General features: G+C 39.2%; 1 protein-coding gene across 3 annotated transcripts in view; it reads left to right on the top strand.

Moving 5' to 3' along the window:
• Positions 1–13,661, top strand: part of ptpn20 (protein tyrosine phosphatase non-receptor type 20) — a 48,438-nt gene extending 34,777 nt beyond the window's left edge. For 2 of the 3 annotated variants that reach the window (XM_078793878.1, XM_078793879.1), the window contains 10 exons: positions 209–458; positions 1,766–1,872; positions 1,952–2,034; positions 4,611–4,756; positions 4,818–4,969; positions 5,038–5,128; positions 9,221–9,555; positions 9,646–9,861; positions 9,939–10,001; positions 10,848–13,661. In XM_078793878.1, coding sequence (XP_078650004.1) covers positions 209–458; positions 1,766–1,872; positions 1,952–2,034; positions 4,611–4,756; positions 4,818–4,969; positions 5,038–5,128; positions 9,221–9,555; positions 9,646–9,861; positions 9,939–10,001; positions 10,848–10,958 — 1,554 coding nt within the window. In that variant the 3' untranslated portion in view covers positions 10,959–13,661. The remainder of the gene's footprint in view (positions 1–208; positions 459–1,765; positions 1,873–1,951; positions 2,035–4,610; positions 4,757–4,817; positions 4,970–5,037; positions 5,129–9,220; positions 9,556–9,645; positions 9,862–9,938; positions 10,002–10,847) is intronic. The other variant, XM_058054175.2, reaches the window with a different exon arrangement.
• Positions 13,662–25,709: the final 12,048 nt, after the last annotated feature.

Genomic DNA, 25,709 nt, shown 5'->3' with positions numbered 1-25,709 from the left:
CTTGCTCGAAGACAGCTGGGATAGGCTCCAGCACCCCCGCGACCCTCGTGAGGAAAAGCGGTAGAAAATGAATGAATGAATAATTTGTTGTGGTGGCATCATGTAAGTCTACTTTGCATTAAAATGCTGTTTTATGGGCTTGAATATACTAATAAATAAATATACTACCAAATATGGTATAAACATTAATCCTGAATGGTTTTCCCAGGTGAATGGCGTCATTGTGTCTGGACTGAGCCACAGCAAAGTGGTGGATATTCTACGTAAAGCTGAGGGCACGGTGCAGCTCACCATCTGCAGAGACATCCTGCCGCTGACGTATTCCCAATCCCCGGCACTGCCCAACATGGCCGCAGACACCGACGCCATCATGGCGGAGCAGCCGACCCTGGTGACCACCTCTGATGCTTCCACTTCACCTGACGCCACGCTCAATAAGCCAGTGGAGCGCCCCCCTGGTAAGACACTATTACTCATATTAGTCATTACTTATTTTTATATTTCTATTATTCTATTTTTGTATTCATTCAATCATTCATTTTCTATGCCACTTATCCTGTTATTATGCTGGAGCCTATCCCAGCTGATTTTGGGTGAGAGGCAGATGCACCAATGAAAATCTTTTATTACTCATCCCTGTGAATTGCAGGTACCGAACGATGATTCCAGAGGGGCTGGTATTACTGCACCTCACTGCACCTCAGCAAGGATGGGCAAACTACGGCCCGGGGGCCACATGCAGCCCACCAAGCGTTTGAATTCGGCCCGCCACTTGCTTTCAGTATTTCGACTTTTAACATCCAAGCTGGCAACATGACTTACAAGTCATATTAGAACAACAGATAAAATTAGACAGGGGCTGCACGGCGGACGAGTGGTTAGCGCGCAGACCTCACAGCGAGGAGACCCGAGTTCAATCCCACTCTCGGCCATCTCTGTGTGGAGTTTGCATGTTCTCCCCGTGCATGCGTGGGTTTTCTCCGGGTACTCCGGTTTCCTCCTACATAATAATAATAATAATTATTATTATTATTAAGATTCAGGATTGAAATGAAAGCAGGGGGATAAAGGAAGCCCAAACTTTTAATCTGTAGTGTAATTATTATTATTATTAACAATAATAAAATAATAAAAAATAAAACAAATAATACAATAATAATAAAAATTCTGGGATTATTTATGGGAACAATTATGGTAAAACAATTAATTATGGTAAAAAACGTTCCTCAGGAGATTGCATACATAGAAGCGCATCTGTTAATGAGAATGTTTTTTTTTTTGCAAATTAGAGACCTCAGCAGTTTTGGTAATGGTAATGGTTTTATTTCATTTGAACATGCATCAGATTACAATTGAATGCATCACATAATCAGTTCACAGTTCCACATGTCCAAAAGGAGTAGGAAGAAGCAAAGCTTATTAAATCCTACCCCTCCATCTGGTACTTTTACAATCAGTAACTGTTACATTTGTTCACTTCCTGCTTTCCTAATATAGTTTTTTAATAAAGTTTTTTGGTTTGTTTTTTATTTGTATTTCTATTTATTTTAATAGATTTATTTTAATATATTTATTGTAATTTATTTATTTATTATTTTTTGTATAATTTCTTAAATTTTTATTTATTTTATTTTTTGTAAATAAATGTATTATTAATTATTTTCTTTAGCCGACCAAGCACCCTGCTACGACTGGCAACTCGGAGATTAACTGAATAAAATTAATTGGAGCATTTGTGATTAATTATACACTGTGGCTGTTTCAGAGGCGACTGCCGAGTGCGTGTTCCACGAATCTGGGATTTTAGTCACCATGCCACCGCCGCCTCCGCGACAACTGACGGTGGTGACGGATGAAAGTGCACTCCATCAGGTGTGAACACACGCAAACTATATGTTTATGCTGCTTATGCTTGTTGCCTGGTGACTAATTGCTGCGTCATGGTCGTTAGGAGAGCTGTGACAGCACTCCCGCTCATCAGGCTTGCTGCCCATCGCTGAACGTCACCGAAATGTTGCACGGAGCTTCTGACAGGTAGGAGCGTCCAAAAACTTATGTGACAGTTAATCCTGGAAAATACAAGAATTGATGGGAATTGGTTAAGGACAAGGGCGGTGTGGAGTTTGCATGCTAGGTTAATTGGCCACTCCAAATTGTCCATAGGTATGAATGTGAGTGTGAATGGTTGTTTGTCTATATGTGCCCTGTGATTGGCTGGCCACCAGTCCAGGGTGTACCCTGGGTGTACTCACCCAAAGACAGCTGGGATAGGCTCCAGCACCCCCGCGACCCTCATGGAAAAGCGGTAAAAAATGAATGAATGAATGAATGGTTAAGGAAAAGCAGTTCTGCCAGCTCTAATGTGTCAGGCTGTGTTGTAGTTCCTCGTTTTACCACTGAGAGGCAACAGAGAGCAATGAATAGAAGAGCAACCTTTGGTGGAAAAAATGATGCTTGAATTGAAGTTCATGATCACCTATCGGATAAAAGTACATAACTTGGAACTGCGGGATGTGGGAAAACGCTAATGTTTGAACCATAAAAACATTATTTTATGTTTTTAGTCATAGAATTCTAACATATTTTACACTCCTTGGCCACAACATTAGGTACACCTCTCACAGGCGGAAGAAATCAAAGCCGGTGGCGCAAATTTCCGGTCCTGAAACCCAAATAATGAAGCACATCCTATCTATCGCATCTAATCCAAAAACATACAAAGGATCATCTTCATTTTGGGTGATTCACATAGATCTGAATGATAACAAGAAGTTGTTCAAATAGAAAATAATACAACAATATAAAGATACATTTGTCATTAGGAATGCTCCATATTGATTCCAATACCGATCACTTGGATTAACTGTACATTCTAAATTATTTAAATTATTTGTACAAATTACTGTTTATGGTGTACGTTGTTCATATTTGATGTCATCTATTTATTCTCCACATTATTATTTATTATTATACGGGAGCCAGGCAACGACATTTTGTTGGCAATTTCACTGCTGTGTTATTGTGCAATGACAATAAAGAATATCTATCTATCTATCTATCTATCTATCTATCTATCTATCTATCTATCTATGTTGTGTGCTGTTACATAATGCCAAATATGAAAAAAAATAACCTTTTAGGTGGACAGGTTGTTTTTTGGCTTTAAAATTCCAGTTTTATTTGACACAAGCCTGAATTTATTTTGATGCATGTAAGGGAGTAAGGCGAGTTAGCACGCAGACCTCACAGCTAGGAGACCAGGGTTCAATCCCACCGTCGGCCATCTCTGTGTGGAGTTTGCATGTTCTCCCCGTGCATGCATGGGTTTTCTCCGGGTACTCCAAAAACATGCTAGGTTAATTGGCCACTCCAAATTGTCCATAGGTATGAATGTGAGTGTGAATGGTTGTTTGTCTATATGTGCCCTGTGATTGGCTGGCCACCAGTCCAGGGTGTACCCCGCCTCTCTCCCGAAGACAGCTGGGATAGGCTCCAGCAACCCCTGCGACCCTTGTGAGGATAAGCGGTAGAAAATGAATGAGTTCTCCTCCTATTTTGTGTGGAAGTGGTAACTTTTTAGCTTCTCATTTTGTTTTTCCCAACCCTCGGCCATCTCTGTGTGGAGTTTGCATGTTCTCCCCGTGCATGCGTGGGTTTTCTCCGGGTACTCCAATTTCCTCCCACATTCCAAAAACATGCTAGGTTAATTAGCCACTCCAAATTGTCCATAGGTATGAATTTGAGTGTGAATGGTTGTTTGTCTATATGTGCCCTGTGATTGGCTGGCCACCAGTCCAGGGTGTACCCCGCCTCTCACCCCAAGACAGCTGGGATAGGCTCCAGCAAACAACCCTCGTGAGGATAAGCGGTAGAAAATGAATGAATGAAAATAAATAGAGATACATTACTTGATTGTTTTTATTGTATAAATTATCTAATAATTTTATTTTATAATTTATATGTGTAATAAAAATAAATGTATATTTAAAAATGTATTATTAATAAAATATAATAAAAACATAAGTTTAATAATAATAATAAAATAATAAATAAATAAGTAATAATAATAAAAGTTTTACTAATAATGAAAAAAATACATTTACTAATTACGTTGAAAAATGTTTTTGGGGTTTCCTCCCCCATTCCAAAAACATGCTAGGTTAATTAGCCACTCCAAATTGTCCATAGATATGAATGTGAGTGTGAATGGTTGTTTGTCTATATGTGCCCTGTGATTGGCTGGCCACCAGTCCAGGGTGTACCCCGCCTCTCGCCCCATCCAGGCTTGGCTAACGATAAAACATTAGCATCCGTACGATGTAGTGCACCACAGCCAGTGTCGGTTTAACATCTTTAGAAAGCCGATTCTTCTCATTCCGTTATGTAGTTGTACCTAATAGAGTGGCCTGGGTGTATCTTGATTGACTTTGTAGTCCAAACTTTGACTTTGTAGTCCAAATAGTCAGAAAGATTGAAGGCTTGCATGGACATCTTAGCATTATTTTGTATACTGCATTTTAGGTGGAAAAGTCGCAGGGAAAAGAAGCTCAGCCTTGCATGATTTCACCCGGTCTGGTCTCACCCCCCCTGCCTCCCCCTGACTCCCCCAGGAAACAAATTGTGACTAAACTGTTGGACCGGTCCTGCAAAGGCACGCGGAAACCCCAATCAGACGGTTGGAGCAGCGAAGAAGAAGAAGAAGAAGAAGATGACGTGTTTGATTCTGCCGCACACCAAACGACGTCCTCTCAGACAGGCATGAAAACGACTTCACCGACATCGTTTTGCTCGTTTTCTCATCCTGATCCCTTTCCTAGCAGGACCTCCTATCGTATCTGAAGAAGAACTGTCCAGTTTGGTCCTCATGAGTCCATCTAGAAGCAGCCAGTACTCAGGCTCCAGGGTCAAAGCCCTCATCCAGATTCTACAGCATCAACTCGACCAGCAGGAATTGATCAAAGAATTTATGGTGGGTTTTTTTTTTAAAATGAGCATCCATGGAACACTTGAATGGCTTCCACGCTAACATTGTTTCAGGCTCTGGAACACCTGAAGCCTTCTGATGACTGCCTGGTTGGAAAAGCCCCCGAGAACAGAGACAAGAACCGTTACAGAGACATCCTACCCTGTGAGTCGCTCACGCTTCAAACCCAATTTCCTGAAAGCCTCGTATTACACGCTCAAATTCAATTATTACTCTTTTGGAGGTCATCAAAAGTGAGAGAGCAAAGAAATTAATTAGTATAAAGGACATTGGTCAAGGTCGTACAAGTGGAGCTACCTCAAGGACAGACAGGATTATGTGCGGCTATTTTGCAGGCTACATTAAGCCTTGGAAAAACACCTTATTAGTACTTACTGCTCATAAAAATAAGGATTTCTACGAACAAAGAAATGAAATCGGTTGATGTAACGATATCAGCAATGAGCTAGCTATCTCGGAATGTCTGGAATTATTTTGTTTTGCCTTTGGATTATTTTAAATAACATCAGAACCTCAGTTGTGTGTCGTTCCAACGTCCATACATACATACATACATACATTTTTTTCCGCTTATCCGGGTCCGGGTCGCGAGGGCAGCGGTCTCAGTAGGGAAGCCCATAAGAAGCTAATGTATGCTATAGCGGTGGAGCCGAACCCCAATACGGTATTCGGAACACTACAAATTTTTCATCATGACGTTTCTTCAAACGTTTCTTTATGAGACCGTAGTGCATGTTCAGACTGTTCATGTTCACAATCATATTTTATTTTTGGATAAAAATATTTTTGGAGCCGATTATATATATATATATATAATGTATATATATATATATTCAGCTACACAAAAAATATAAACATGAACAGAAAAGGTGTCCAGTGTTTATGTAACATAAACAGTTTTTTCATTTATAAGTCGCTCTGGAGTATAAGTCGCAGGAACAGCCAACCTATGAAAAAAGTGTGACTGATATGTCGGAAAATACGATATATTCAACACTCAAAATATATTACAAAAATATAAAAAAAAAAAAACAAAAATATATATATTTATAAATATTTAAATATTCTTTTTTTAAATATTTTTGTAATATATTTTGAGTGTTGAGTAAATATATATATATACCATATTTTCCGAAATATAAGTCACACTTTTTTCAAAGGTTGGCTGTCCTTGCGACTTTTACAAAAATTATATTTTTGTAATATACTTTGAGTGTTGAGTTAAAAAAAAACAAAAAAATAAATATATATATATATATATATATATATATACCATATTTTCCGAAATATAAGTCACACTTTTTTCAAAGGTTGGCTGTCCCTGCGACTTTAAAAAAAATATATTTTTGTAATATACTTGAGTGTTGAGTTAAAAAAAATAAAATAAATATATATATATATATACACCATATTTTCCGAAATATAAGTCACACTTTTTTCAAAGGTTGGCTGTCCCTGCGACTTTTAAAAAAATTATATTTTTGTAATATACTTTGAGTGTTGAGTAAAAAAAAAATAAATATATATATATATACCATATTTTCCGAAATATAAGTCACACTTTTTTCAAAGGTTGGCTGTCCCTGCAACTTTTAAAAAATATATATTTTTGTAATATATTTTGAGTGTTGAGTTCAGGCTCAGTTTTTTTTTTTTTTTTTTTTAAGCCCTGGACATGAAACAGTATTTGACAAAGACAAATAAATAATGCAAAAAGGTGGAAGTTTTTCAGGGTAATTTTGCCATTTTTTGTGTGTCAATATTTACACAATAACATAATGATTCAAAATCAGAAATATCAGGATTGATTGTGATTATTATTGTGCATTTTTTGCTAAGCGAGACAGAGTCCATTTTATTTTTACTGTTTTTTTTTGTGGGCGTAATAATAATAATTACATTTATTTTATTTAAAAGCTTCATTCCAATTACAACATGAAATACTCTTGAGAAAGTATATTGCTTCTGATACATTTCAAGGTGTGTTGTGGGAACATGCCTCGAAATGTCACATCAGTGATATAAGTATGTTTTTGCACAACAATGAATGTCAGGGCCACAGAAAAATAAACAGACTTGTCCATCCATTCAAACACAGACCCTATTCATTTTGCTGCCTACGAAAGGTCTGTTTTTTGGGTGGATGAAGGGGTCTGAGATGAATGAGCATGCTGACAAAGATAGTGGGCCTCGGTGGAATACTGCCGCCCCCGTGACCCCCGCTGTACACCCTCTCATACGCAGCCTATTTGACTTACAGAGAGATCTTTACAGTTTATTTCGAGTATGTGGGGGAGGTTTTTGGTCCATTAGACCTTTCATCACCATGTTTGCACAACTCAAGCCTGTTTGCTGAGTATAATTTAGTTTACAGCATAAGTTTGGGCAAAACTAAATCAAAAAGCTGAGTAAAGTAGTTTTTTTTCCAAACACAGTCAAGGTCACTGTTGAATATTTTAGTAATCGAGTATTCTCTTGACATTTTTTCTCGATTAATCGGACATATTAAAACATATTTTTGCTAGTTTGAAAAGATAATAAATTCACAAAAAAATAAAACTAAAACATTTGACTCAGTAATGAAGGAGCAATTATTTACATAATTAAGTGTTTTATTTCTTAAATAAACATAGTACATAGTGTAGGTGGTGGTTATGTTTAGGGCTATATATATACACACTATATGTCTTTTGTATTTTTTTTTATTTTGTAATTTATTTAATATACTATATGTCTTAAATGGACATAGTACATCATGTAGGTGGTGGTTATCTTTATATACTATATATCTTTTTTTTAGTTATTATTTTTTTAAATATACTATATGTCTTAAATTGACATAATACATAGTGTAGGTGGTGGTTATGTTTATATACTATATGTCTTAAATGGACATAGTACATAGTGTAGGTGGTGGTTATGTTTACATATTATATGTCTTTATTTTTTTTATTGTTAATGTTTTTTAAAAAATATACTACATGTCTTAAATGGACATAGTACATAGTGTAGGTGGTGGTTATGTTTACATATTATATGTCTTTATTTTTTTTATTGTTAATGTTTTTTAAAAAATATACTACATGTCTTAAATGGACATAGTACATAGTGTAGGTGGTGGTTATGTTTACATATTATATGTCTTTATTTTTTTATTTTTAATGTTTTTTAAAAAATATACTACATGTCTTAAATGGACATAGTGTAGGTGGTGGTTATGTTTATATACTATATGACTTTTTTATTTTAATTTTTTTTTTTAAATATACTACATGTCTTAATTGGACATAGTACATAGTGTAGGTGGTGGTTATGTTTACATATTATATGTCTTTAGTTTTTTTATTTTTAATGTTTTTTAAAAAAATATACTACATATCTTAAATGGACATAGTGTAGGTGGTGGTTATGTTTATATACTATATGACGTTTTTTATTTGAAATTTTTTTAAAATATACTACATGTCTTAATTGGACATAGTACATAGTGTAGGTGGTGGTTATGTTTACATATTATATGTCTTTATTTTTTTTATTGTTAATGTTTTTTAAAAAATATACTACATGTCTTAAATGGACATAGTGTAGGTGGTGGTTATGTTTATATACTATATGTCTTTTATTTATTTATTTTTTTAATATACTATATGTCTTAAATGGACATAGTACATAGTGTAAGTGGTGGTTATGTTGAGGGCTGTGTATAACGTATTTTCTGGACTATAAGTCGCTCCGGAGTATAAGTTGCACAAGGCCAAAAATGCATAATTAGGTAGAAAAAAAATACACAAGTCGCACTGGAGTATAAATCGCATTTTTTTGGCGAGGGATAAAGGAAGCCCAAACTTGTACACACAAGACAGAAATAATTCTCATACTTTTCATAACTGCATTCAAGACTGACATGATGACCAGAGAGCTACGTTCCGATCATAAACTGTATAAGGTTCCGAAAATATTGGGACAGGTCAATAACTTTGGCTTATAAATATTGTTTTTTTAAATCGTGCAATAAGTATTTTACAATAAAAATATTTGCAAAAATGACTCACATTTTTAATGACCTTGCATGGCCCACCTGCAGTACCACCACGGCCTACCAGGGGGCCTTGGGCCACACTTTGGGAATCACTGCTGAATTATGAACAATGTGCATCTAAATGGACGTGAACAGGTCAGATCATGTGTCTGATCATGTGACCGCCTCTGAGTTTGTCTTCCATTTCCCATCCATAGACGACAAAACCCGTGTCGGCCTTGGAGAGAGCGGCGACTACATCAACGCCAGCTATATCCGTGTGCAAGTCGGAAGCGAGGAGGTCTCCTACATCTCATGCCAAGGCCCGCTGCCCTGCACAGTGTCAGCATTCTGGCAAATGATATGGGAAAACAAATCAGACGTGATTGCTATGATGACGCAGGAAGTAGAAAGGGGAAGGGTCAAATGTCACAAGTACTGGCCAGAGAAGATAAAGGAACCCCTGGACACGGGTAAGTATCACATCCACCTGGAGAACCAGCAGTACTTGGAGTATTTCCACATCAAGATCATCCGTATGGTGGAGAAAGAGGTGAGCGACGTTCCAGCATCAACAGACGTACTTATTCCGACTTTTCTACTTGACCGGACTGTTTTTTTTTTTTTTTGGGAATGACTCCAGACAGCCGAGACCCACGGCGTTCATCACCTGAAGTTCACACACTGGCCCGATCACGGCGTTCCGCACTACTCTGAGCAGCTGGTGCGCTTCATCTGCTACCTGCGCTCCGTGCACTGCCAGGGACCCGTCACAGTGCACTGCAGTGCCGGCATCGGACGCTCGGGAGTACTCATCTGCACTGACGTTATCCTCAACCTCATCCAGAGGGATTTGCCTGTGAGTGACCGCCAAACCGTCGGCATAGCGATGAGCTAACCGAACAGCCGTCTGTCTTCTCGTCTCTCTGTCCGCAGATTAACGTCAGCGACATCGTAAAGGAGATGAGACTTCACCGGCACGGGATGATTCAGACCAAGGTCAGTACCCACTGAAGTTTTAAAACAAGGGTCTCAAACATGCGGCCCGCGGGCCAAATGTGGCCCGCAGGACACTAGTTTGAGGCCCCCGCCTTGATATGAACGTTTAATGTTAGTTTGATATGGATGCTGTATGGTATCATGTACCCAGAAAAATTATTACGTTTGATTAATGTTCATGTTAAAGGTTAAATAACTGTTAATAGTTATCCTCCCTATCCGTGTGGAAGTGGTAAGTTTTTGGCTATTTAAGTTTAAAGGAAATAACTTGAAGGCTACCGTTTAGGTCGCTATAGCTCTCTAGTTTGCGAGTTAGCATGTGTCTCAAGACCCTGCAGTTGCGCAATATGTTGTAAATAAAAAAAGTATAAATGTGACTATAGTCGTGTTTTGTCATGTCTACAGGGCTCTAATAATGCTTTGTTCATTTTAATCTGAAAAAAATAATTTGTCTACCCACCAACTATATGTGGTTTCTTAAGTTTTTATTATTTGCTGTTTTATTATTATTATTATATTTATTTATTACTGATTGATTTTATTTATTCTTGATTTGTTTATTTATTTTTCATCTTATTTTGTGCAGAAAAATAAAAATTAAGATATTTAAGAACGGTGGAATGTTTTATCAGAGATTTTATTGTAGAAAATCAAAACCAAAGCAAAGTTTATTCATTTTTCTGTTTTTATTAAATGCATTTTTTTTTTTTTTTTTTGGAAAACCTGATGCGGCCCAGTCTCACCCAGACCCTAGCTCCAGTGGCCCCCCCAAGTATAAATTGAGTTTGAGAACCCTGTTTTTAAACCAAGCCAGCTTCCGCATTTTTGTCTCTGTGTTGCTTTCAGGAACAGTACCTCTTCTGCTACAAAGTCTGGTTGGAGGTCTTACAGGGCATTTTGCAGCTCCACGGCACCCAATGGCAACCGGAAAGTCCGCAAGACCACAAAGTAGTTTAAATGTTTGTGTTTGTGCAACGGCGACGGCGAGCAAGCACACAAGGGCGACACTTTTCCTGCTGGACGTTTTTACAGCATGTGGAAGAATTAACATACATGTCCTTCCTGTGTTGTGTACTCTTCAATTATTGCATTTTTCCAGGCTGAGTGGATTCATGTGTCAATGTTATTCATTCATTCATTCATTTTCTACCGCTTTTTCCTCACGAGAGTCACGGGGGGTGCTGGAGCCTATCCCAGCTGTTTATGGGCGAGAGGCGGGGTACACCCCGGATTGGTCGCCAGCCAATCACAGTGCACATATAGACAAACAACGATTCACACTCACATTCATACCTATGGACAATTTGAATGTGGGAGGAAACCGGAGTACCCGGAGAAAACCCACGCATGCACGGGGAGAACATGCAAACTCCACACAGAGATGGCCGAGGGTGGAATTGAACCCTGGTCTCCTAGCTGTGAGGTCTGCGCGCTAACCACTCGCCCACCGTGTCAATGTTATTTCATTTGTAAACTACCGTTATTTATCATTAATAATATTAATAGTCCATTCATCTAACAAGTGCACAAGGATAGGATCATCTTACCAAAGTTTATTATCTGATTTTCATTTCATGAAGTGCATTTGTAACCCAGATTGGAAAAACAGAACATTATCCGTAGCGTAAATCACGGAAAGGAATGAAAAGAATCAAGTGCCTTGGAATGACTCATGTGTTGCTTCCACCTTTGAGCTGCTCGTCACAAGCGGATAAAAATAAGCAAGCACCCGGTGCTTATAATGACTGATTGTGCAGTTTTAGGCTTTAAAAAACAGCCCACCGGTGGAGTCGACATGAATGAGTTTATACATTTTCAATTCACTTTTTTTTTTTTTTTGCTGAAAAGCTTCAGCGTTCCATTGTCGCAAAGGCAATATATTTGGGCTTTTTTTTTTTTTTTGCTTGAATTTGTGATAACTTTATCGGTACTCACTGGCTATTTTAATACAACGCAGAAGTAACACAGATGAGGTTTACATAATGTACAGAGACCGACTGATTTGTACCTCGACTTTTACGCTTGTAGCTTGCTATCTCGACACTCATCAGCCCCTTTTACACAGCCGGCATTTTTGCTGCCTTTGCTGCTCTCTGGGGACGGACCTGGCAATTTTTCTGACTTCCGAGGTAGTTTAAAAAACGCGTGCTAGGAGAAAGCAATTAACACTGTCTGACAGGTCAAACATACGTGTATATATATATATATATATCACAAAAAATGCGACTTATGTATGTTTTTTTTACTTAGTTATGCATTTTTGGCCTTGTGCGACTTATACTCCGGAGCGACTAATAGTCCAGAAAATACGGTATATATATCTATACCATATTTTCTGGACTATAAATTACCCGCAAAAAAATGCGACATAATCCAGTGCGACTTATGTATGTTTTTTTTTCAAGTTAATTATGCAGTTTTGGCCTTGTGCGACTTATACACTCTGAGCGACTTATAGTCCAGAAAATACGGTATATATATCTATACCATATTTTCTGGACTATAATTTTCCCACAAAAAAAATGCAACTTTTACTCCAGTGCGACTTATGTATGTTTTTGTCTTGTTAATGATGCATTTTTGGCATTGTGCGACTTATACTCCGGAGCGACTTATAGTCGCAAATTTTTTTTTTTTTTGCAAAAAAATTTGACTTATAATCCAGTGCGACTTATGTATGTTTTTTTTTTCTAGTTAATGATGCATTTTTGGCCTTGTGGAACTTATACTCCGGAGCGACTTATAGTCGCAAAAGTTTTTTTTTTTTTTGCAAAAAAATGTAACTTATACTCCAGTGTGACTTATATATTTTTTTTCTAGTTAATGATGCATTTTTGATCTTGTGCAACTTATACACAAGTATAAGTCGCATTTCTTTGTGTGTAATTTATTTTACAATCTACTTGACCAAAACAGACATTACGTCCTCTTGGAAGGCAAGTTCTAACAATAAAAGAATAGAGAACAGGCTGAATAGGTGTAAGATATGCTAACACAATGCTTATTCGGCTAACAAAAAATAAACATAAACAGAAAAGGTGTCCAGTGTTTATGTAACAAAGTTTTTTATATTTATAAGTCGCTCTGGAGTATAAGTCGCAGGAACAGCCAACCTATGAAAAAAAGTGTGACTCATCATCTGGAAAATACGGTATATAATATATATAAAAAAGCAAATTTTCCGATTATGTCTGAAAAAAATCCTGTGTGAACGGCACAGGTGGAAAAAAATGCCAGATCTACTGCAAGATCCACGTGTGAAAGGGGCTATGCACACACACCAGCTCCTGTAACGCATGCACACTGTCCAAGGAGTTGACTTGAACATGATGTGGAATGTAACAAAGCAAAGCAATAGCGGGGTGGGGAGGGGCGGGGCGGTCTATACCAATGTCTTCCTCTTGTGCCAGAGCGAGCGACGTCACTTTGAATGCTTTTCGCTCAACATGTGTTCTCCCTTGTTAGGATGTGAGAAAGCACAATGGGGGTTTGATTGTGCGACTGCGGAGAAGGTACTTGAGCCACAGCATCGTGAAATGTAATAATTCTATAATTGCACTGCTGCATATCTACGCTAGAAATGCATATCTTGTCACCGCACCAGCCACTATGTAACCCCCACTCCCCCGAGTGAAACAGCCTCTCTTATTAAAAACTATTCTCAGACGTGCTGGTGTGTTTTTTTTTTTTTGCAGACCCCGACACCCCGACGCGCCGTAACTCAACTTGAACAACAGCACAAGCGTTGGGTTCGGGGAGGAGGAAGGCGGCCTTAAATCTAATTCCACTGAGCACCTCTCCACTTTTATTGCCGGCTGTACTCCCTCTCGGGTTTTACTGCAGGGTAAATAAGCCCAAGCTCACAGAAGGCTTTGTGACAGCATGGAAACACGCTCTGCACACACATGAACCTGACTTTGAGAGGAGGAGGAGGCAGGACATGTGGGAGTTGGGGGTGAAGGAGGGGGGTCTCAAAGGAGCAAGATGGACTCCCCCGCTTCCTGTCTGCGCCTGCAACCAATGTGCTATCATTCAAGTTGACGTCAATAAACATACTATCATTATAAATCTTTAATAAACAGTCATAAATTGCATAGATGCTGCCTCGATGCTCCACTCAGGGCCACACATTCATAAGGATCAGATTAATCAGTTTTCAAATGAATTAATCACCATTGTGTTAGCAGCGCCAAACCAACTGAAAACCTGAAAAAAATCAATTCAATGTAACTTGAACTGTTTTATAACCGAGGGTTGCGTTCAAGGACAATCATTCATTTATTTTCTACCGCTTTTTCCTCACAAGGGTCGCAGGGGGTGCTGGAGCCTATCCCAGCTGTCTTCAGGCGAGAGGCGGGGTACACCCCGGACCGGTGGCCAGCCAATCACAGGGCACATATAGACAAACAACCATTCACACTCACATTCATACCTATGGACAATTTGGAGTCGGCTAATTAACCTAGCATGTTTTTGGAATGTGGGAGGAAACCGGAGTACCACGCATGCACGGGGAGAACATGCAAACTCTCACACAGAGATGGCCGAGGGTGGAATTGAACCCTGGTCTCCTGGCTGTGAGGTCTGAGCGCTAACCACTCGACTGCCATGCCGCTCCAAGGACATTAGATGCTACAAATTCTACTTCCACAGTACAGTTATGTTTGTGAGTGATAGGACTATCCACTTCCTGTTTTTATCTTTCTGTTTATTTAGACCGCACATACGTGCAATGTGATTTTCAGAGTGTCAGTGAACGCACCCACCTTATGAGGGTCGAATGACAATGAGGAAAGGTCGTTCCGAGGAGGACTAGAGGTGTGTTTGTGAGTTGGAAGTGTTGGAACTGGACTACTGTTGATGTGCTCAGGTCAGAATGTGACCTGCATATTAACTAAGCGACAGTGACATGGGTTCAATTCCACCCTCGGCCATCTCTGTGTGGAGTTTGCATGTTCTCCCCGTGCATGCGTGGGTTTTCTCCGGGTACTCCGGTTTCCTCCCACATTCCAAAAACATGCTAGGTTAATTGTATGAATGTGAGTGTGAATGGTTGTTTGTCAAAATCTAGCTCAGTGAATGTGCTGACTGTGATGGAGAACTCGGTATTTATGCTGAACATGGGTCAGTTAATGGTAATGGTTTTATTTCATTTGAACATGCATCAGATTACAATTGAATGCATCACATAATCAGTTCACAGTTCCACATGTCCGAAAGGAGTAGGAAGAAGCAAAGCTTATTAAATCCTACCCCTCCATCTGGTACTTTTACAATCAGTAACTGTTACATTTGTTCACTTCCTGCTTTCCTAATATAGTTTAAGGTTTTTTTTTTTTACTTTTTGTCCCGAGCTAAGCGAGATGAACAACAGACATGAAGTGTGCTGTGTCTCATTCATACCTCTGGTTTTCCGAGAGAGCATATATGCTGACTAATGGCACCAGCCGGTACCTGCAACAACATGGCGCCACACTACACGGGATAGCTACTAGGTAAAGGAAAGGTAACGCTACATATTGGAGCTCCCGCTACTGCTGCTGTGTTTTTGTGTTTGGAAAAAGTAACGCTAAGGTGTAGCGTTCCATTCTATGTTGCTATGTGACATCGAAGCACCCAGGAAGGAAGTTCTACTCATGCTTAAAATGATCAAAATACTCTAGTATGACATGTTGTCATGAATGTAGCCATTACTACATGCTTACAGTATGGATGTAAAACCGTAAATCCTTGTTGGTGTTTTTTTTTGTCTGTGTTTTAATAGCGGACTTTCTAGGCAGATTAGGTGTATTTATGAGCTGCCTCTTTTTAGAAAAGAGAAACACGTGTGTTCATGTCTCACATAAGGATTGTGGATGATGGGCCCCAAACACCCCCCCCCCCCCCCCCAAAAAAAAGCAGTTTTTCTTTTAGGTCAAGCAAGATGCTGCACATGTTCTGTTAAGTATTAAAAACTGCATTTATCATCCAGCTTGAATCAATTGAAAAAGATAAAAAAGAAGTTCTGACATGCATTTAGACGTTAGAAATAACGAAATCTAAAGTCGTGTGGTTTACATCAAAAGGCCGATCATACGCAGCCTGTCACTAAATCCGTGTTTTCTTTTCATTCCGCCTGCCAATCGCAGAAACATCAGCAGACTTTGCGGGTTCAGATAAGATTCTGGAGATGCCCCCCCCCATGTCCCGCTCCCTTTTGGTCCTCACTCCCCCTTTCCGACTGATCCTCCGAGGAGGCCTGACAGTCATTACCATGCAGGATGCTGGTGACCCCCACAGGCTGGTCTGTGATGACATCCCACTGACAGACACAGAGAAGGCATTCATCGCCCCCCCTCCATGAACAAACCGCACACTTGTCAAAGGAAGCTCGTGGTGATTTTTGGACTCCACTGGTTCATGTTCAGTGGAGTCGGTTGCTTTGGATCGGGTCTTTTGTGTGTGTGGCGGAGCTTAGATTACACTATGACTCAATACAAAAGACTTAACGCAACGCAAGAGTTTCGGCTTGTCGTGTTTAAATTGGAAAAATATGGGAGTCCTTGCTAACTTGCACACAAAAGGGTGAAAATTTGTCAAAACCTACACTCGCTTCCCTGTGCGATTATTTCTCCGACAAACACACCACGTGGTGGCACTTAGGTTGGACGAGTTTGAAACTTCTCACACAGCTCAACGCAAAACACTGACTGTACTGTGAGGGTGTTTGGAACATTTGGTACGTTCCTTTAGAGCACGGGTCTCAAACTCAATTTACTTGGGGGGCCACTGGAGCTAGGGTCTGAGCGAGGCTGGGCCGCATCAGGTCCCCCCCCCCAAAAAAAACACATTTATTAAAAACTGAAAAATGAATATACTTTGCTTTGGTTCCGATTTTCTACAATAAAAGCTCTGATAAAACATTCCACTGTTCTCAAATATCTTAAGTTTTATTTTTCTACACAAAATAAGATGAAAAATAAACAAATCAAGAATAAAGAAAATCAATGAATCAGTAATAAATACATATAATAAAAATAATAAAACAGCAAATAATTAAAAATTAAGAAACCACATATAGTTGGTGGGTAGACAAATGATTTTTTTCAGATTAAAATGAACAAAGCATTATTAGAGCCCTGTAGACATGACAAAACACGACTATAGTCACATTTATACTCTTTTTATTTACAACATATTGCGCAAACTGCAGGGTCTTGAGACACATGCTAACTCACAAACTAGAGAGCTAGCGACCTAAACGGTAGCCTTCAAGTTATTTCCTTTAAACTTAAAAAGCCAAAAACTTACCACTTCCACACGGGTAGGGAGGATAACTATTAACAGTTATTTAACCTTTAACATGAATCCAATTTTTTTCTGGATACATGATACCATACAGCATCCATATCAAACATTAAACTTTTTTGTAAAAAAAATCTATAAAAAAATCTATAAAAAATCTAAAAAAATCTATAAAAAAATTAAAAGTCAATAAAAAATATAAACATTTTAGGGGGTCTGAAGCTCCCAGGGGCATCACTAGGTTCTGAGGACGGGGGTGTGGGGTGGGGGACTTAGACAGTGATCAATGATATAATAATCATTATTATATTATTATTACTATCATTATTCTTCTTCGGATTATTACTATTACTACTTGTAGTAGTAGTAGGCTAGAATTAGCCTGCTTATTGGCTTGCTTATTAGCCTGCTTTTGCCCTATTATATGAAATTTGTTATTTTATTTATTTTTATTTATTTATAACAAAAAAAATCACAAAACATTTTTAAAAAATCAATAAAAAAATATAAAATTATTTAGGCCTAATAACACCACCATGTACAATTGTGCTCTATGAATAAACGTTTATTTTGAGAGGTCAGGAAAAGATTGGATTGACATTACTTCCTATAGGAGAAATTGGTCAAAAACTGCAGTTTCAAGCCTTTTGAAAGAAATGAGTAACAAACGCGTACCAGTGCAGTGCTGCACGTCTACATCGAGACCCGATGCTTCCATTGCAAACACGCTTGTCATGAAGACGAGTGACAGCATAAGGCTATCATTCCAAAGCATAATCGTCGCTAATATCGACTGTCAAGATGACTTTATCGATACAGACTGACAGATAGTGAACAATGTTTTAGTTGAGTTGTAAGATAGGTAAAATATAATGTTCTCCAGACCAGTTCAGAGTCCATGAAGTAAGTTCCGGAAAAGTCCATTTATTCCATGACCGTAATGTACCGTAATTATGATGTGACCTCTTCCAGCAGCCAGAGTAAATGAGCACCTGTCAGTGGGAATCAACATACTTACACTTTAAAAAGGAGGCGAGCAACACGGTGAAACACGCAAAACAAAGGCCACTTTGTTTGCCATCACCGTTATGGAAACGCATAATACTTACTTCAAGAAATTGCCAATCATTCACAAAACTTATGTAAGATATAAACACATGATTATCTTTTCTGTGGTCGAATGATATAAAAAACTGCTAAAACAAGGCAGCTAATTAATGCACATAATGGGACACAGCTATTCTAACTAGAAAGCCCGCTAATAACACCCCCAACAAGCAGCTAGCAGCTAGCCGGTGTTGTGTGGCGAGGTGTCACTACGACAGTGATGTAGTTCTAACAATGTTAGTAACAATAATAATAACAATGTTGCTATAGCAGGGCCGCGTGGTTAGCAGACAGGCCTCACAGCTCGGGGACCCGAGTTCAATTCCACCCTCGACCATCTCTGTGTGGAGTTTGCACACAAAATCGATAACAATAGGAACAGACATTTAATTTTTATGCCAATATTGGCCAAAACTATTGGACATCCCTAAAAAAATACACACAATGAAACAATTAAGGCTAACCATTAAAACAATTAGCAATTAAAAACAAAGTGTTAATGTGGTAAAAAAAAAAAAATATGAAAATGAAAGGGAAACGGCAGTCGAGTGGTTAGTGCGCAGACGTCACAGCTAGGAGACCAGGGTTCAATTCCACCCTCGGCCATCTCTGTGTGGAGTTTGCATGGTTTACTCCGGGCTATTTTTAGGGCTTTGTTGAGCTATTTTTAGTCGAGAACGACTCCCTACTGTGGTAAAAAAAAAAAAAATTATGAAAATGAAAGGGTAACGGCGGTCGAGTGGCCGCAGATCTCACAGCTAGGAGACCAGAGTTAAATCCCACCCTCGGCCATCTCTGTGCGGAGTTAGCATATTCTCCCCGTGCATGTGTGGGTTTTCTCCGGGTACTCCGGTTTCCTCCCACATTCCAAAAACATGCTAGGTTAATTGGCCACTCCAAATTGGCCATAGGTATGAATGTGAGTGTGAATGGTTGTTTGTCTATATGTGCCCTGTGATTGGCTGGCCACCAGTCCAGGGTGTAGACCGCCTCTCGCCCAAAGACAGCTGGGATAGGCTCCAGTACCCCCTGCGACCCCCGTGAGGAAAAGCGGTAGAAAATGAATGAATGAAATTTGAAGCATTTATTTTTTTCCCCCCACTGTTTTCTGCAAAACTACAGTAAGATTTTTGGGCTTTAGCAGATGAATCGGATTTACATCACTTCGTATATAAAAAAAAAACAGCTTACTAAGATACGTTTCGGTTTTCGTCTGGAACCAATTAATAACAAAAACCGAAGTACCATGTTTGTGGTTCCTGGCTTTGCACACATTTGGTATGTTTACAGCACCACTCCAACCTCTGAAGTTCCACTCTGTCCAGCTTTTGTGGCAAGGTGGAAGTGGATGCGATATATGAGCAAACTGGATACAAAGGCTTCTTTGTTGCGTGCTGGGTGGAATGTGTCACCGAGTGGCAAGGACGATCTTCTCTTTGTCAAAATCCCTCTTGAATGTCACGTTTCATCCCAGTAAAGGTTGATTAACACCTGCTTTCAATTACGTGACTTTCTCATCAACTTCTTGTTAGAGTGGGGGGGGGGGGGGCAGACTGACGCCACATCACGTCAAAGATGTTCCTGAATTAGAAAGCTATTAAAGTAGCGGGGTAGAGTCGGCGTGGTGAGGAACATCGTTTGTCTTCATTTGAGCGGCGGGGGCTTCCGTGATCATCTCCACGGGGGCGGCTAATTGAAAAGGGGTGTCGGATAGGCGAATGTTAGCCGCGATAATCATCTATCACTCTCAACTCGCGGAGTCCTGGGAGTCATTTGTATTCATTAGTGTACATTCAAATTATGCCTGTGATTAAAATGTGACTTTGGCAGGCAGAGGGACCCTCAGACAGGGACAGCCTCTGATGGAACCTTTGCTCCGGGTCACCGCCTCCAATATTTGCCTTACTTGCAAGGCATCGGGCGTATTTGCGTCACCGACATCAATCTGCGTCGGCTTTGAGTTGAGACGTTAGCTTTGACGGCTGCACACAAAATGAGCCAATAAACTCTCGGGCAAAGACAAAGACTGTCCTTGCATCCTTCCTAAAATATTCAATAATTTAGCCACAAACACATAAACACGACGTAGACACTTGGTTTTGGGTGTCTTTACGACCGTTGTCCCGAATGGTATGCTCGGGCGAGTCCACCCAAACGACCAGAAGTCTTGACTCTAGTAACGACTGTCGTTTTGTGTCACCATGTTTCAGGATTCACTCTACGACGGACAAAACGACTTTCTAAGCATTCTAAGCAAACATCAACTCATGTAAAACTCCATTTCATAGACACAACCAGTCCAGGGTCTACCCCGCCTCTCACCCAAAGATAGCTGTGATAGGTTCCTCGTGAGACCCTCGTGAAGATAAGCGGTACAGAAAATGAATGGATGAAGATCCAATGAGTCACCGACTAAATAGAATAAGGAACTCGATTCCTTTGAGTCACCCATCACATGCAGAGAAATTGTTGAGTATACATAAGTCAGTAGCCACGTTTACATGAGTTTTTGTCTTTCCGAATGACCTTTCCGAAAACAATGGTATACATGGAAAGGAATATTCCAATCGCGTGTCTACATGCGCCGCTATAATCAACCAGAATAGTCAATGGGGCATGCCCAGTAAAGCGTAAAACACCAACATCATGTGATACCGACTTCGAGTTTCTTTCACTTATTGGAATAACTCCATATTGCCAGTTTTTCGTTTGTCCAGTCTTGAAATTTAGTTTGAATCAAAAATCAACTTTCCGTAGCAGTCCAGTGCCGATTGCTCGCCTCCATTTTTAAAAAACATTTCTCCGTTACAGGGCGGCACGGCGCTCGAATGGTTCGCGGGCAGACCTCACAGCTAGGAGGACCAGTGTTCCATTCCACCCTCGGCCATCTCTGTGTGGAGTTTGCATGTTCTGCCTGTGCATGCGTGGGTTTTCCCCGGGTACTCCGGTTTCCTCCCACATTCCAAAAACATGCTAGGTTAATTGGCCACTCCAAATTGTCCATAGGTATGAATGTGAGTGTGAATGGTTGTGTGCCCTGTGATTGGCTGGCCACCAGTCCAGGGTGTACCCCGCCTCTCGCCCGAAGACAGCTGGGATAGGCTCCAGCACCCCCGCGACACTCGTGAGGGAAAAAGCGGTAGAAAATGAATGAATGAATTTCTCCGTTACAATCGTGAAACGGCGCAATTTGGATCCCTTCCCATCCAATCAGACTCTAGCTGTCCTATATAGCGTGAGCATGAACTAGTGTCTGATGAGAGGCCAAAACGTTTTCCAAGGTAACCTGAACAGTCCAGTTGCGATGGATTCAATGCCCTGAGAGTACAACGACTCGGACGAATGACAATATTCCCAAACTAAATTGGACGCTAACACAACACATTGAAGAATTACAAATCCTAACAACTATTTTTTTTTCCTCTACAAATGTCAACCAGCAATTTGTTTGACATTAAAGATGGGTCTTAAGTAGGTCATTGTTACTGTGATGAACATCGAACATGGCGGCTCACGGGCTGGGCTGCTCCTCCACTTGCCCGCCTGTCAGAGACGAGCCGAGTGTTCCTTTATTGGAGCCCCGTAAATTACACCCATCCAGGCTGTCTGTCAGCGCAACTTTATCAGATGCACACAGCCAAAGTCGTATTTTGTTGACCTGACAAGTCTGTGGCAGAGCCCACTTGGAAAGACTTATGAGGCTGTGTTTGATGCTTCAAGGATGTTTGTGCTTGTTTTAGTAGAATTTAAAAGGGGACCTGTGATGTTTTTTCCACTTGTCTGTCCTATAAATGTAGTTAGAATGTTGTACTCTGGTGTTAAAACATGCCAAAGTTTCAGATCATGAGGTTTGTGCATTTGGAAGTGAGCCCTGAAAGACGTTTGGGATGGCTCAAAACACACTGTTTTAAAAGGCGTGGTAAAACTGGCCCTTCGTGATGTCACAGAGGGTCGGACTTCCGGATCTAAAAAGTTTTCTATGTGGGTTATTGTGTGTAGCTGCTCTACAGGAGTCCACAGCTCAATACAAGAGGTGGAAAATGAGCATAGGCCCCCTCTAACACAATGTGATTCACCCTTTTATTGTTTCACTGTACTTTTCTTTTGACAAAAATCAAGTCTCAAAAAACTCAAAAAAGGTTATCAAACAATGCTATATTGTAGGACTGTATTATCTAATTGCATATGCAATATACTGCTTTTACAGTAACCACTGCTTTGTTAGGATATATGGGATAGGCTCCAGCATACCTGCCGCCCTTATGAGAATAAGCGGCATAGAAAATAGATGGGTTAATATCTTATGTAAAATATGTTATGGTAAAAAAAAATAAAAATAGTTTAATGTAAAGTTCAAAATGACAAGAATTACAAACAATACAGGCATATAACACTTAACACTAAGAATTATCTTTTAAAATGAAAGAAATATATGAAAAATATCAAAATAGTAAATTCATAAATATATTTAATATATAACATCTGGATTTAAAAAAAATGTTTTTGTTCTGACTTAAATGCCCATTGACCAAATAAATGTGCATATTAAAAAAAATGACATTTTAAAAATAAAATACACAGAAATGTTAAAATTGAAATTTAATAAATACATTTTAAAATATGGATAAAAACCAAATATTACTTTTAATGTGGCTTTAAAAATGATAGGAATTAATACGAATATATAACATAAAAATGTGTAACATATTACAAAAAAATACTATTTAAAATAAAATATAGAGATATAAAATACAAAAAATAGAAATAAAAAAGCTTCCTTTTGATGTGTGTTCATACTTTTTGAAAACTAAAACAACAAAAAAGATATGAAAATGATTTTAATACATTTGTAAAACCAAATATAATAAATAATAAATATGTAATTGTAAAATATAGAGAACATGAAATATTACTTTTTGTGCAAATGTAATATGATTATAAGCTAGTGCTCAGACTGCAATACAATTCAGCGCTGAGATTTCCCCGTGTGGGGCTAATAAAGTGCAATACAGTATATTTGAAAAAAGTTTGAATGATTAATTATTTAGTTAGCACAGCACAAGATCCAATTTGGGGGAAATGTCCTCATGCATCCTTCCAAAAACATATTTTTGGGAGCTGAAATGATCTTATAAACGATTCCTAATTATCACCTGCCAAGGTGATACATATTACAGAACTGAGTCACTAACTCTAAAAGCATCCTTCTTCTTCGTGCTCACTTTTCAACCACCAGAAAACAGATTTCCCCTCTCAATTACGGGTGAGTCACACCCTTAAAAAGGTTTCTACGCAAACATGGGAAACACGCTCGGGTGTTTGCACGTGGAAAAATCAGCCGGAGCTTTCCTGTGACCTTGTGTCTGCACATGAGACGAGCTACGGCTAAGATCAATGTCGCTTTTTCTTTTTTTTTTGGGAAGCCTTCTCGCAAAAAATAAAGTGTTAATAAATAAAGTTTATTTTGAAAAGTGTTCCAGTTATCTATCAGCTTAAATATTAATGTTTACCTTCTACTTAGTGTGAATATGAGAACATTTCCCTATTTCCTGAGCTTGATAAAGTCCTTAAAATCCACCTGTGGGATTATTATTATTATTATTACTATTATTATTATTAACAAGAGAATCATCTCAACATGTAACTGATAAGAACGTTAAGCATCTTTGTGATAAAAACTCACTAAATGTGAGCAAGTGAGACCTCTCACCTTGACACAAACATGTTTTTTTTTATTACAGTGTCCTCACAAAGTCAATATTTGTTTATTTATGATTCTGGTTTTAAATTTTAAATGTAAAAAAAAGCATATTTAGGAACAATCTGAAGCAATTATTACAGATTTGCCCCAAACACACGCAAATGAAAATACAGTAAACCTCGGATATATCGAACTCGGATATATCGGAAATTCGCTCACAACGGACAGATAAAAAAGAACCGATTTTTCTGTAATGCATTTCCAATAAAAATTCATTGCATATATCAGATTTTTTATAACAGATTTCGCCTATTTCGGACAAAATCTCCAGTCCCGTTCCAATGCATTTCCATTAAATTTCCCTCGCATATATCAGATGGCCGCATCGTGGCGCTCCGATTCGCCGAATCGTGACAGGCCGCTATACGACGTCATTTGCAGCGTTTGCAGCGTTGCCTGCGCGTCCAGGTACATTGGAAACATAGTCAAGGAATAACGGATAAAATCCGATTTACGCATATATCGGATATAAATCCGATATATCGGATATAAATCCGATATATGTGTAAAACTGACATTTTCCGGTATACGCATATAACGGATTTCGCTTATATCAGACAAAACCAGTGGGAACAATTGAATCTGATATATCCGAGGTTTACTGTACCTAAAACACTTTTTAAATGAATGAATGAGATGGTCTTTTGTTGATCTTGTCACTTGCACAGAAAGTAATCCTTGATAAGTCAATCACAGCGACAGTAGATAAAAAGAATTTTTGTCTTGCTACAAGAGCCATCTGCCAGGGCTCGGTGTGTCCGTGTTTTTGCGATCTGCCATGGGCACCCACAGACGGGGCAACCCCCGTCCCCCGCACACACACACTCCCACGCTCCGGGCCTCGCTAAATGTCAGACCGTGGGAGAGAGGGTTTACCTTGGAGGAGTGTGGTATTTTTACACCTTGCTTCCACACACACACACACACCGCCCACCCAGTGAGGGGGGGGGGGGCAAACCTTGGCCTTGATGCTTTCAGTCAACATACAAAACAGAACACTTGGGACGTTTATGTTCTATGCGGCTGAAATGTCATGATTGGTTCTGGTGTCAATACGAGTAAATGAGCAGTTGATGTTATCGCTGTAGTTCTTTAAAAAAAAAAAAAAAGATTATTTTCTCTGTTATCTATGTTTGTAGAGCGTTTATCTGCTGGTACCATTAGCACAGTCAACTGGGGACTTCCTCTGTGTTATATAAATAACATATGAATTGAGGCTGTTCCGTGGCTGAAAAGTAATATTTTCTTTGTCTGGGCCTGTCTAGACTGGGAAGCATTGTGAAGAGAGATTACAAATCATAATATGACTCCCAACCTGCAGGACTGCAAACCTGACCGACGACTCAAAATGTAAAGTTGAGGCACACTCAAAACTTGCTTGTTATGCATGAACATCCTAAAAAAAAAACAGTACAATGTGATGTTCATATAGAACAGCGGCAAACCTCACAAAAAACATTTATGTTAGTGATAACAGGATGATTGGACAGCACGGACAGTGAATTTTACACGTCATTTGTTGTTGTTAAACCCAGTAACAGGGCCCTCCACATCCT

Source organism: Doryrhamphus excisus, linkage group LG10 (genome assembly GCF_037039965.1).
Source record: "Doryrhamphus excisus strain RoL-2023G ecotype Guam linkage group LG10, RoL_Dexc_Guam_v1.1, whole genome shotgun sequence".
Taxonomy (NCBI): Eukaryota; Metazoa; Chordata; class Actinopteri; order Syngnathiformes; family Syngnathidae; genus Doryrhamphus; species Doryrhamphus excisus.
Note: the sequence above shows the minus strand (reverse complement) of the source record. Positions and strands in the feature narration are given on the sequence as shown.